We start from the raw sequence: 14,544 nt of genomic DNA on the forward strand, positions 1-14,544 counted from the left end.
ATGGTTCGCAAAAGAAAGTGGCTTTTGTGGGGATTGCTATGTACTTTGGCTCTAGTGACATCAACGAGCGGTAAGTATCATCGTGCTCTGCAGCTAAAGGGTGCTGCCCCCTTGTTTTTCGGTTTGGGGATTCCCATGCGTGTGTTTTCTCGTTGCGTCAGCGCAGCAGCAGCATCGTTTACACGCGATCGTCGAAAAGTGTGCAACTATTACGAATGGAAGTGCAGCAGTGGACAGTGCATCGAGTCGCACCAGCAGTGCGACGGTGTGATCGACTGCAAGGACGGATCGGACGAAACATCCAAAAGCTGTGCCTTCATACGTTGTCCTAGCTACGCATTTCGCTGCCAGTACGGTGCGTGCGTCGATGGGAACGCACTGTGCAATGGCGTACGGGAGTGTGCCGACCATTCCGACGAACACGCACACTGTCCCGGAAACAGTGGGATGATTTTGGCATCGCACGGCAACTGTTCGTAAGTATTTGTAGCATCAAGCAGGGGAGCGCTGGAGCTGGATAGTGTTTGACGACGTTTTTGTTTTGGGTCTTTTGTTTCCAGCAATACCGAGTTTTCCTGCCGCTCGAGCGAATGCATACCGGCCGACCAGGTGTGTGACGGACAGGAAGATTGCCCGGACGGTACGGATGAAACGCAGCAGCTCTGCAGCCTTGTATTCTGTCCATCGTTTTCATTCCGCTGCAGCTACGGTGCGTGTATCGGTGGGTACTCCAAGTGTGACGGTGTCATAGACTGTCGGGATGGTTCGGATGAGGATGAGTTACTTTGTGGCAAGCCGTTCCCATCCACGACACCACGATCGACGACTGCGATGACCTCAACGACGACTACCACCTCGACCACAACACCGGCCCCAGTTACCGGACCGCCGGGATCGTGCCGGGTTCCATCGGCACCACCGCATGGACGAATCGTGTTGGACGAAAGTGCCCAGCACGTCCAAATAAGGCCGGGAGAGTTTATCGAAAACTACAACTCCGTGTACATAGTGTGCGATGATAAGTACACGCTGAAGGGAACTGCCACCATTGTCTGTCTCGATGGGGAATGGCTGGAACCGTTCCCGGTTTGTGAGAGTAAGCATAATCGATTGTTCTTGTGCCGCTTCTCCACTATTGCCACATTCTAATGCTTTGCTGTATTGTTCCATGCTATTTGTAGAATATTGCTCAGAAATTCCTATCAATGGAATTACGATCGAACCGTTCTGTGAGTACCAGCGACGTCAGATTACCTGCAAGCGGCCACTTCCTCCGACAACGAGAGTACGAATCGGTTGCCGCGTTGGCTACCAGAAACCGCTCGAGCCCGTCAACGAAACGCTCAACTGTGTGGACGGAACGTGGGACGGTGCGGTGTTTCGCTGTGAACCGGTATGCGGTACGCCAACGCCTGACGCGGAAGCGTACATTATCGGTGGGCGTAATGTGTCCATCGCCGAAGTACCCTGGCATATGGCGATCTACAAAAACCTCAACGATTCCTCACTGTCCGATCTGCGCTCGGTCGACTGGCAGTACGTGTGCGGTGGGTCCATCCTAACCGAGCGGCTCGTCGTGACCGCTGCCCACTGCTTCTGGGCGACGGAAGGGTTCTTCGACAAGCGCTTCTTCCGGCTAGTGGCAGGAAAGTACCGACGCAGTATCAGTGCGATCGAAGCACTACCACCGCAGTTCTTCCAGATTCACGAGATACTGCATCAGCCACAGTATCAGGACTTTTCCGGCTACTTCAACCTGGACATTGCGATCGTGGTGTTGAGCGATTTCATCTCCTTCCGGACGTACATCCGGCCAATCTGTCTCGAGCGAAATTTTCGCACGGAAAGTGAGAAACGCATCAAGCCGAACAGTGTCGGTCGGGTGGCAGGTTGGGGCTTTACTACCTCCACCGGCAATTTGAGCAGTGTGCTGAAGGTGATCGATATTCCGACGGTGGATTATGTGACGTGTCGGGAGTTTTCGCCCGTCGCTTATCGCCCATTCCTGACCGGTGACAAGTTCTGTGCCGGCGATCCACGTACGGGAACCGGCGTATGCCAGGGCGATAGCGGAGGTGGATTCGCACTGGGCAAGGAGGTGGGTGGGGACACCGTGTACTATCTGTACGGGTTGGTTAGCTCTGCACCGCGCGCATCGGACGGTGGGTGCGATAATAACAAGTACGTTGCCTTCACCGAGGTGCAAAACTACATTCCAATGATACTGGACGCGGAGGGTCGGTATCCCGTGATATAAGTCGTAAGGTTGCACACCTACCCTGAAAGCATCTCATTGTGGATTGATCTTTATTACTGTTTCTCTTGCCGTTAGCACTTTTACATTTAGGGCTTTAGATATAGTTTTGAAATGCGAGCGAAAAACTTTCCTCTTTTTTTTCTTCATCTTGATTACTTGAACTTGTTCACCACGGTGGTATCACCCTCTGTTTGTTTTTTTCTTTTGCTCACCAAATAGGGTCGCTTTCCCTCTTCTCCTTAATCGAAAAACCGAGCAGCAAATCACAAAAGCGTCACAAAATTTGCGTTTATCAGAAACAATAGAATCGGCTCGAAAGAGCTAATGAGGCTGCCATCTTTCCTTCTATGCTCTGTCTTTCCCTAACGATTTGGATTTTATTTTAAATGTTATTTTTTTCTGGATCAAGCGCACAATACCTACACACTTCTAAACAAGCTTTATATTTTATCTGTAATGGACCGCCACCATTGGATTGTACCGTGCTGTGACACACGCGCGATTTGTCTTGAGTGTATTTTTACGCGGAGATAGCACAGAAAACCAGCAAAACGTGCAATGATTGAAATCTAGACAAAATTAATAGTTCGATCCAGTACTGCGCCGCATCTCGCAACATTGGAAAATGTAACATTTCTTCTGTTTTACTTCCTTGGAACCGTCAAAACGTTGCTAAGCGAATAGTACACCACCCGGGTGCTGTGTGCTTTGGCGTCAATAAATACCACAGCAGTTCGGAATGTTTTGTGTTGTTAAATCTCTGGTATGGACCAGGCGGTGTCGTGAATTGGCGAACGATGATGATTAATGGTGATGCAATTTGGAAATGATTATGTCGTATCATTAGCAACCGTGCGAATGCATTCCCACCAGGTTTTTGCATCGCTGCTAGTGACTGTACCGGGCAGTGGCAGTTGGTTAGTATCCGGACAGGTCAGCAAATGTAAGGTCCAGCTCGGCAGCGATTGCTTTGTACTTTGATTTCTCTTTGTTCAGATCATCTGCAAGAGGTAGTTGAAGAAAGGAAATGGGTGTTACAAACAAAAACTGTAAGATTTTCGTCATGATCGCAAATAAATTTCAAAGCAAAGGAGTAAACGGGCAGTTTAAACGTGTTGTGCGTTTTGCATACTATCAGGCGTTTACTGAAGTTATTTGCCTTGAAAGAACGTCATAGGTATGTGGATTGCATACTTCGAGGCCGTTCAGGTTTAAATCACCCAAAACAGGATTGATTATCTAATTCACACGATTTTACATGTATTGTAATAAATATGTAATGTAATAAAAGATAAGTGGTGCTTTTTCGCTTAAATAATATTGTACTTTCACAACGGTGATTCAATTCATACTAAACTCATCAAACAAAAATACTTACGTAAAACCATAAATACATTCAAATCAACAGCTACAAGAAAACAAAAACAAAACACAAAGCTTGAAAATAAATTTTAATTTCATTTATTTCGTATAAATAAAAAGTTCGCTAGTAATAAATGTGACGCTTAAAGGAAGAGAACAACAGTGAACGATCTCATTTCTCTATCTGGGAAGACAACACAACCAAAAAGTAACTACGAAACATAGAAACTAGAAATGAAAACTCAAAACACGTGCTTCCTCCAATCGAGTTATATCGTTGTTGTTGTTGTTGATGTTGCATTTCTTGTCGTATAAGTACTCTTAGCTCTTTATTATTGGATTTCTCTCAGCGGTTTTACCTTTTTTCATTTATAATAAACATATCATAATACATCGAAATAAAGAAGATATTTTCAGTGTGTAAGTGCTTGTGTTTACTTTTTTTGGTTTCTTTGTTTCACTCTGTTTGCATTCTTTTTTTGTTTTAATTATTTTAGGGCGCTCTCGCTCTTTTGTAAACATCAGAAAACGGATCCATTGCACTGCCTTATTAACCACTGCGCGCACCACCCCTATCGGTACCAACATTCGACCGACATTGATTCTCGATGATAAACTCTTTCGCTTTCTCTTAGTTGAACAAACAAACGGAAACGACGATAACGACGGTGGCGATATATTGTACTTCCATAATAAGCAAAACGACACCACTTCATCCATAACGGAAGAAATCCGCCGTTCGCTTTCTACCCGTTGCGTAAACTCGGAAACAGTGCGCACAGAAACAGCAAAGGTTGATCGTACACGTTCAGCAGCACACGACGACCCTCACTAGGCCCCCTTAACCGGGCAAGTAGGGTGTTTCAGTTATTAAGTATTTTCATCCGTGTCTCTCGATGGTTTTGCCTGCTTTGAGCCTATCATCCGGCGATAGGTGGTACTGAAGGTGATGGTTGTGGTGGCGGCTTCAGGAATGCAGCGAACGTTTCCTTCTGTTCTGCGCTCCTCTCATCGTTGTGGCGGATGGTGATGGTCAACACGCCAACCTTCTTGGTGGCCTCAACCCTGCGCGGTTCAGCAAGAGCCAGCCGATGGTAATAATGGTGGAACTGATGGTGACGATGATACTGCCATTGGTGACCGCGCAAAGAAGCAGAAGCCTCGCATCCCTCCGGCAGGGATGGCTTATTCCTTGAGGATGAGCTCGACGAAGGCGGTGTCGAGATCGTCTCCGATTTCCCTGTACTTCTCCTTCTCCATGACGAGTTCGTCTGCGCGTATGAAGATGATCAGGTGCAGTAGGTAGTAACCGCAGTAGTTGTAGGGACAGTAATAGTACAGTATGCAAGAAGAACGATGATATACAACCGCGACGCGAGTTCACGATGGCAAAAGAAACAGAACGGAAAATTCATAACGTAAGAATCATTTGACATCAACTGATACAGCTAGCGCTATGATCGACATGATCTCTCCTCGGATGAAGCGTACGCTTTTCGTTACCTAGAAGCGGATGCGGTTGTTTGCTATTGCGATCTCAAACGCACATTCACAATTCGACGCAAATTGCAAGTTAATAGCGAGCCGGTTACTGTAAAAGCTGTACAATCTTATTGTAGTCGCCGATCAGGTGGGGTTTTTTCCATTACCCAATCGCGATCCATTCAATACGGCGTTTGTTTATCGATTTATTGGTATTGATTTAAAATAAAAAAAGCACACATCTCTCGCAAACAGGGGCGGTATGAAAAGAAGAGTAAAAAAGGATAATTTGCTAAGCAAAACAAGCAAAGGAACGAGGACGCGCAGGAACGAGGTGTAGCAAAAGCAGATGGGAGATAGTTGGCAGCTCTCAGTAACGGGACGGATCTGGCACCATCACCCTTTACGATGCTGGTGCTTCCGCTTCCGGTGCCGGTTCGGCTGGAGGAGCTTCCGGTGCTGGTGCTGCTTCCGCTGGTGGGGCTTCTGCCGGAGCAGCAGCGTCTGCTGGTGCCGCATCGGCCGGTGGGGCCGCCTCTGCTGCACCTTCTGCTGGTGCTTCCGCCGGTGCTGCTTCCGGTGCGGGTGCCGCCGCTTCGGCCGGTGCCGCTTCCTTCGCCGGGGACGTCTTCGGTGTCGTACCGGTGGACGAACGCACGTACGGTACCTCAGCCGCCTCTGGCGGGAAGTGCTTGCGCAGCTCGAACGGGCTCGGTGTGCGGGCCTTGGACGGAGCGGCCGGTGCTCCGTCGCCTCCCGCCGCAGCGCCTTCGCCACCCTCGACCGCCGCAGCGGCTTCCTCCTTCGGTGCTGGAGGTGGTGGTGGTGGCGTCGGCAACTTCGGCGGTGGCGGCGGAGTCTTCGGCTTCGGACGACGCTCCGTCCAGATCGGGTCGATGCCGGGGATGAGATCAACGAAGGCAAAGTCAAGATCGTCACCGATTTCGGCGTAACGTAGCTTTTCGACGATCAGTTCATCTGATCAGGATATTCATATGCGATGCACAAGCGACGATCGAAGAGAGCGTAGTTTAAAGGTTGCAAGCAGTTTTGATTGAGCGTAAAGAAGGAAATGTGACGCAGGTCACATAGGAAGCAAATAAGAAAATAAAAGCAAACAATAACGTAAGCGAATACGCGTAAGATAAGAAATAAAAAAAATGTTACAGGACTAGGGACACAAACAGAAAACAAAATAGCTCACACATATACAAGAGTTGTGGGATTTTTTACTCGATTTACGATAAAATAATATATTATAAACACTCAAATACAATAAAGGGGTTTCTCTCGCTGTTTTCCCCCCACATTTAACCTGCGTTCGACTTGGTGTATGTGGTGGTCGTGTGTGTGTGTGTGCGTGTTTTTTTTTTCTTAAAGAGCAGTGTAATTTCGGTGTGTTTTCGTGTATCGATGTGTGATCGTGTTGATTGTGTTTTTTTTTTTGTTTTTTGGAGCGAGGGAATTCCATCCTATGATCGGAAACAATTACACACGCACACACGCATCTTCCTTAGATCGTCCTTTTCGCGTAAGCTTACCATCTAAACTAGCATTGAAGGGTATAAGAAAATTGAAACTCCTAAAGGCACGTTTTAACGGTCTTTTGCTGGCATTCGCGCAATCATTCTCAATATCTGCCGGTATACATGCAAAATTGTGAGATGTTGATTACTTTTGCGGTTCAATTTAGCTCTCTAACCTTTTTCTTACATCCAATATGCTTGACCTATGCTTGTCTGTATTCGACCACTTGGTCATTCTCGTTGAAAAAGTGTTCTTTAGATTTATGCGACGCTCTTATAGGGGGATAGAGAATTAGGGAACTAGTCTCCTGTTTTTTTTTGCTATAGCACTACTTTTAAAGGCCGGAAAAGTGAACGATCGAACGTTACCGACGGGACCACCAGCGGCGGATGCATTCCCAACATACAACACCGTGCTTTTTATGACGTTTCGGTCTAGCTCTAGTACTCATTACCGCGATTTCATCCTGCATGCGTACACGCAAAGGTGTTGATTCAGCGGATACGGACAGGGAACGGTGATGCGCAAAAGCTAAAATAACATTGTAAAGCGATAAAGAAGAAAAATCAACCAACGTGTACGTTACTGTGTATTGAAAAAGACACATATTTCCTACCGTCAAAATGTGTGTGAAAATAAATCGAAGAAATTTAATCTTCAACCCCAAAAAGAAGAAGAATATGGAGGAATAATATGACGCCCCAATGCGTTAGACAATGGAGCTTCAAATGCTTTGAATTACTATTACTACTGCACACCTGTTCCGTGAAGCATGATCTCCTCTTTATTGTAATGTACAATGCATATTCATTTCTGTGTACTTGTTTCAAGCGATTCTTTTTTCAAAACTAACTTTATTCCCGGAATGCCATCGTTGGAATGTTCTGTCGGTCTTTCTTGATGTGGATTTAAAATCAAAATAAAAAAAACAGCGGTCCAAATTCCGTATTACGCGGAACGGAAAATGGGAATGGAAGATCGTAAAACCTTCAAAACAAATTGTAACCTATCTTATTCGGAAAACACAATTTGATTTGCTTTACAACGTATTTATGCTAGTTAAAAAAAACATACGTTATCTATTGCTCCTACGGTGCACGTCATGTGGCAAAGTGTGTAATGCCACCACTCAGCTCACAGACCAATCTCTAAAATGCAACAAACAAAAAAACTAAAAACATGACACGACACTAGTCACTCATATTCCTTCATCTACTACTTTGTGTGTGTGTGTGCTTCTGACTTATGATAATCATGACTTATCAAGAAAATTATCTTCTGTTTTCTTTTTTTTTACAATTGCATTAAATCCACAGTGGCTCATATGAATCGATCGTTTTACTTGTGTTTTTGTTCCATTCGCACCGCTGGATGTGTTTTTTTGCATCATTAACAAGGAGCTTTATATCCTTCTTCTACACACCTTTAAAGTTGTTTGTGCGTATTATTGTTCACAACAGAAAACATACAATATTCGCTTTTCTATCGCTTCTTGCTAAATATTTCAATTGTTATGTTTAAATTCCGCGCGATCCGCACATTGATCTGCTGATCATTTTCGATGCTTGTTCATGTGTTCTAGTATCGAACGATCTTCTTCTCTTATGCCTATGCTGTAGGCGATCAGCGGTTTTAATTTATGAAATGAGTGAAGAAGTATGGAGCAGAAATTGGATCCCATAGTAATGGTGGTTATGTGTACAGAAATGCGTCGATCTGTGTGTGCGGTAAAATGGTTACGTGCGTGTGGGGTTTTGTTTGTTGCTATCTGTGAAGGATTTTGGCATACGTTGATCTGTGCGCACGCATTTTTGCATATCCGGCTTGTCAATAATACATTAATTTTCTCTCCGATACGATTTTACAAACGATTCTTCTTCTTTTTCCTTTTCGCTCACAAACATAATTCGCGTTTTTTTTCACTAAATCTCGATCAAGGTTTTCTTTTCCACTACTTTTAACAACCACAAGGATACCGCGGGTATGCATGCCTGGGGTATTCTGGTGACACCATTCCCATTCATCATCATCGTCTTATTTCGGCAGCCACCGGATTTGCCACATTTACCATTTGCAAAAGGCCGACGCATTCGCATTACATGTTCTGGATGTCGTGCAGGGTCGCTTCCATCTCCTCCTGAAGCATTTTGTTCTTGGCACGCTCGACCGTCAACTCGTCTACGGAGAGGGGGCCCATGCCATCCCACATGTGATTTTTGTTTGAGTCGTGTTGATGTTCGTTGGATGGCACACCACGCAATGCAGGTGAGCGCCGATAGATAGGTGTTGCATTTGTATTTTGTTGTTGTTGTTGTTGCGATAATTCACGTGATCGAGTTTTACGTTTGAATTCATTTTCATGTGTGACAACACACCAGCGAACACACACAGCATATTCAGGCAAGGTAACAACAATGATTCGGCAATACATTCGATTAGCAGATAGGCATGGTAGATAGGCGCACACACATCGTATTCAAAACGGGTTAAAGAAAACCAAAAAATAAAAGAAAAAGAAAACAAAATGAAAACACATAAAAAAAACAATGAATAACTAGCGTTTAATAAATCGAGCACTATATGTCGTATAAAAACTACATCTGAATCGAAATGTGGAAAAATTTAAACAAAAACTAAAGACAAACAAAAATAATAATCGTTAAAGGGAAAACTTTTTAAAAATACATTATGTTTTGTACGAAATACTATTTCTAGTCTTTAAGAACGATCATCGTTTTTTTCCTAACAATACTTTTGTATTCCTGGTGGTTAATAATAATATAAACAAACTCTCAGCAATGGTGTTTAGCTTTGGGCAAACGTTTAGCGATATTAATACAACTCCAAACTCAGTTTGGTCTGGTTGAGATCAGATGGATCTCTTCTGAACACTGTTCGTTAGAGGCTGATTTGAAGGGTGATTTTTAAAATAAAACACAAACAATTGGAAACACGGACACACTTACCTTCGAGTCTGTCGACTTCCTTCTGCAACTTCTGAACGGAACGTTCAGCGAATTCAGCGCGGGCCTCAGCCTATTCGGGATAGTCCAGGTAATAATGGTAATTGGATGCAAAGTTGGACAAGAAAAGAAAAAACCATATTAATATTCTGATACAAATAAAGTAACTTAGAAGCATCGTGCGTTGGGGCTCTGCTAAATGTGATCCTTGTGTGTTTTTGTATGTTCATCCATAGCACAGGAACTCACATTTAACATAACTTCCAGCATTTTTTTCTTCGATATTTCAACTAAGCAAAATACTAATCTAGTAATTGGCATGCATTTCATCTACAAACTCTTTCCCTGCTGCTTATTCTGATATCCCTGTTGTCTTTGGAATTAGTGTGTGTACAGCAGGGACTCCATTATTGAACCCTACCCTTAGAGAGCGAGCAGCGCTAATATTGGCAAAAAGCTTGTTATGTCGTTGGTTATTGGGCAGAGAAAAACGAAAAGCTACGGGACACTTGCAGCAAACGCCCCGAACGTAAGCTGGATAACAACACAACAAACACACAGTTCATATAACACGGATACACAGTTGAGTTAGGTAACGGAAAAACCACCCCTTACCTCACCGGTGCGCGCATTTTATCTTGTCGTTATGTTGGAGGAAGTTAGCGCTAGTACTTGAAGACCATTCCTATCACCCTATAAGCCTACATTCCTCGCTAAAACAACCCACAACCACTGGAAGTAAGACTGATCATCACCCTAGCCAGGTTGACGGTGGAATGGCACTGTTTTGCTAATCTTTGCCACCCAAGTAGTGGCACTTGGGACACTCTGATTGTAGGGTTAATAAGGAACAGATTGTATGCAATAATAAATACACCTCTTCTTCAGCGGTCATGGATGAGGTGAAATAAATTAAATAAACCTTCTACCCTAGTAATACAATTCTAACACAGCCACTGTTTGTGGTCTCGATAATTCTTCGCACCGTACACAAATCAAACCTTTAAAAAGCATTATTTTCATGGGCGAATTCTAGCTCGTTTGCCGGCAGATCGTTGCATGGTATAGTACTAGCGGAACGTCATGAAGTGAAAGACGCAGTTATGGAGTATGGGCAAGCGTACCGAACCTGTTAAAGGGCATCAACTAAGATAGAAAACCGAAATACTAGGGAGGAAGGTTCTCGCACCAGAACGCGCCGGTAGAAGCAAACTTACGTTGGTCAGCTTGTCGTTCAGCTGATGGATCTTATCCTCAACGGAATCGCGAGATGCCATCGCCTGCGGTTACGGCACGGCGTGTCACATTCGACATTGTTTGGAATGAAGAGGAAGGATTAGATACACGAAGGAACACAATCGGTTTTACACAACCGGTAGGTGTGGCAAATTGGAGGTCAGTCGAGTTTGAAAATGTTTACCCGAATTCGCATATTGGCTCAATGTCATTCCTTACGTTGAAAGCTTTGGTGTAGGGGTGCTTCTATGTGAAACAAAAGCCCGATTGGACCGCGCTGATTGTCATTAGGGTCGTCTTTGAAAAAACACACTATCACGCCCTTCCCGTCGAAACGCTTTGCCTTTCGCTAGGATAAGAGAACTATACAACGTTGAATGGGTGGTCTTCAGACAGAAGGATACGGACTTTGACACAAGGACAGAGGATCGACACGGACGGGACACACGTGGGACAAACACGGATGCGCGGGCGGCACAGACAGACACACACACACGCGCGCGGACAGAAACGCATACATGTCACAGCTAAGCGGCGCGCTGGACAGGCTGCTGGGATGGCATCTTTTCTCTTATGCATTTTTATTTTCCTCGCAGCAGCAGTTAGGCATATTTAACCTTTCTCGCTGTTGATAAAAAGAACAACATAACACATGGTGCGGGTATGTGTGTGTGTGTGTGTACGATCAGTGTGTGACAAAGGACATGTTTTTAGAAAGTTACAGTTTTGCGGGAAGAACAGCAAAAGTTAAATAGGAGGAAGAAAAAGGCATGGCATGCAGAACGCACCCCAAATGGCCTTGGGCCTCAACAGCATACGAAGACTATTCGAGCGCGCAACATTTGGACAGTGTCTAGAGGGTGGAGAGCCGGGGTGCATTCTAACGCCAAGTCCAAAAATAGGACAAGACAAGGACAAGTACAAAAGTAAGAGAAAAACGAAGATCAACAAGTTTCGCTTAACAATGCGAATGTCTCAGGTTTGTGAATAGAGTCCCTACCAAGTTCTGGTAAGAGACAGAGAATTTAACTACAATCGCTCATTAACAGAAAGAGATATAGGAAAAGCATGTTGAAATTCCAATTCTAAGCCACTGTTAGTGTCTCAAATAGGTCGGTTGATCGATTCCTCTGCCCTGGATCTTGTCCAGAGTTCGATACGTTGACTGAAGATTCTGGAAAAGCGGGACGATTCACACACAGCGCAACATACAGTGGACAGGATGACAAGGACAAACGAGGACACAATGTGGAAAAACGAAGACACGGACAGAACAAGTCGCAGCGAGAAAGGATAAAGTGTGAGAGGTCAAAAAGTGGGATAACGCAAACACTACAACGGCTCTCAATGCTAAATCACTGAGAATAAAACTAGTACGGTGTGAAACAGGGCAGCAATAGAGGAAGAAACAGGAGCAAGGCATTACAGATCCTGACGCTAACTATACCTTACGTTGCGGATTTGCACAATGCTAGAGCTCTAATGCCAGAACACTATAGGTACTTAGTTCGAGAAAACGCATGTACGGCTGTGCCCATTCTACCCACCCAAACACTAGAGACAAATATACTATAGAAACGCTACACCTACTGCAAAGTTTGTCAATTTCATTTTCAGTGATCCTGTACCTCCTTGAGACGTTGATCCAACACTCTCACTTGGCCACCGTACGATTCCTCTCGTTGCGTTGCCTACGCGGGTCGTTCGTTCGCAGCAGCACACCGGTCGATTGGTTGGTTACGGACATCGTTATGTCCCGTCGGTATACATCATCATCGTCAAGTTCCACACAATCACACGCACACACGGTCAGTACATTGAAACCAGGCATGCACGCAATCGCGTACACACATCCGACGCGCAAACCATAAAACGACGGTGATCATCGATCGGGCGATGATCATGTTGTGTTTGGCGTTTTGGTGTGTGTGTGTGCGTATGCGCGTTGATTATTACATCGTCGATAATCGATTGTGTTCGATTTTTGTACATCATTTTTTATTTTTATTAATTGGTGGTTGATGATGTTGTAGTTGTTGTTTGACGCAGGCAGGTTAATCGTTTTTGGCATGTTTTTTTTTTTGGATGGGTTAGTAGTAGTTGGTTGATAACCGAACAGATGAGCACGCGTCAACGGGAAGGAATACATATGAAAGTAATAAAATAGTATTTATTAGAAAATAGGCTACCAGTGTGCTGTAGTTTAAATGTAAATTTTCTTTTACATATTTTAACCTTGAAAGTGGAGTTTAGCGGTACAGAGAGTAAATGTATTACCTCTCTCAACGCATCACTGCTGGATTGTGGCTCAGACATTACGCCTAAAGGTATGCCACAAAACTGTCAGTTGTGTTTTTACTGTGCGTTATTGCATACTTTTAGGTGTGGTGTAGCCAAAGACACAAACCTTTTGCAGAATTACGTAGAGCGTTGTAGTGATACACTTAACTCACGATATATTGTGTACTACCAAAGATAAAATCGCCTGTTAGGAGGAAGATGTATTAAAGTCGCTTTTTAAGAGAAAGTTCGTGACAGAGAAAGTTAAACTGCTCGAAGAAAGTAAACACTCGCACACTAAAAACAACATTTTCTTTAAAGAACAAGAAAAGGAGGTTACATATCCTTTTTTGTTTTGCTTTTCTTGCTCAACAAGAATGCCGAAGAGGCGACACAAAGAAAATCCAAAAGCAAAACACAACACAACATTCACTGCACACGGGGACGGTTGCATAAAGACGAAAATACTAGCACGGCAACAACATTTTTGCTGTACCTCCTTTAGACGGGTGGTGAGGGTCTTGATCTGGTTCTTGTACTCTTCCTCGCGTTGGTTAGCCTACGCAACGGGGGGCACAACACAGTGGCCAAAAACAGAGCAATTGCGGAATAGGATGAACGGTGGTGCAATAGTCGAACAAATGCACATCACACGTCGTTGTGATGTGGTGTTACAATGTTGGGCCGCAAAAACAATGTTCGTTCGGGCAAACACAGCAGATAAACCGAACCGCGTATCAAAGTAATGGTCGATAAGGGAGAATATGGGAGAGAAATTGGAAGGTTTGTTTGGAAACGAAACAAAAAAAATAAAGTCCATTTAGACGAGTTTACACAATATAACTAGTGTGGTGGTGTATAAAGTGGGCAAATAGAAGGATTATTTTTTAATGTTGTCTGTCAGTCGGACCAACCTTTACCGGTGGCAATCTTTCATGTCTATTTGCGAATGGGTAAACCAAATTTGCGTCCAAATTATGTGAAACATTTGTCTGGCGGTTGATGATAAAGAGTTCCAATCAACATCGTCGAACACAATATAAACTCTAGTAAACTCTTTATCTCATCCAACCGCCAAGTACAACCTCCACAATACGGTGTCTTGTGTATGGTAAAACGGTTCCAAGGATGATTTTCTTAGCAAAGAAAACCACACCCGTGGCCCGTTCTTGCTGTCGGAACATTCTTACCTTTTCTTCCGAGACTTCCAGCGACTTCAGGTTGTTACCGACCACGCGCAGCTCCTCCTCAAGTTCCACAATCTTGCTGTAAGTGATGCAAAATTGGCCGAAGCATCGTGTATGGAGAACGAAAACAAAAGTAAAAATACAATTTTAGTACATTGCTTACGAAATGATTGAAATATGAATATTTGAACTTAAAAAGAAAAACAACAAAAGCAGCCAGTAACATTAAATTAAGCCTTACTAAAGAACC

At 44.1% G+C, this 14,544-nt stretch overlaps 2 protein-coding genes across 10 annotated transcripts in view; one reads left to right on the forward strand and one right to left on the reverse strand.

Annotated features, from left to right (window-relative positions):
* LOC128719361 (modular serine protease-like) lies at nt 1-2,257 on the forward strand. Its single transcript, XM_053812985.1, has 4 exons — nt 1-74; nt 162-476; nt 561-1,096; nt 1,182-2,257. The coding sequence occupies exons 1-4, from the start codon at nt 1-3 to the stop codon at nt 2,255-2,257; spliced, it is 2,001 nt and encodes a 666-aa protein (XP_053668960.1).
* A 918-nt stretch (nt 2,258-3,175) lies between these two features.
* LOC128709735 (tropomyosin-2) overlaps nt 3,176-14,544 on the reverse strand; it is a 36,793-nt gene continuing 25,424 nt past the window's right edge. For 3 of the 9 annotated variants that reach the window (XM_053804749.1, XM_053804751.1, XM_053804752.1), the window contains exons 5-8: nt 14,298-14,373; nt 13,604-13,666; nt 9,595-9,664; nt 3,176-3,258 (exon numbers count right to left, since the gene is read on the reverse strand). In XM_053804749.1, the coding sequence (XP_053660724.1) occupies nt 3,176-3,258; nt 9,595-9,664; nt 13,604-13,666; nt 14,298-14,373 (292 nt within the window). Of the gene's footprint in view, nt 3,259-4,774; nt 4,891-8,666; nt 8,807-9,594; nt 9,665-12,455; nt 12,519-13,603; nt 13,667-14,297; nt 14,374-14,544 lie in introns of those variants that run through there. The other 6 variants (XM_053804746.1, XM_053804744.1, XM_053804747.1 and 3 more) reach the window with 3 other exon arrangements.

The sequence above is a fragment of the Anopheles marshallii genome, chromosome 2, assembly GCF_943734725.1.
Source record: "Anopheles marshallii chromosome 2, idAnoMarsDA_429_01, whole genome shotgun sequence".
NCBI lineage: Eukaryota > Metazoa > Arthropoda > Insecta > Diptera > Culicidae > Anopheles > Anopheles marshallii.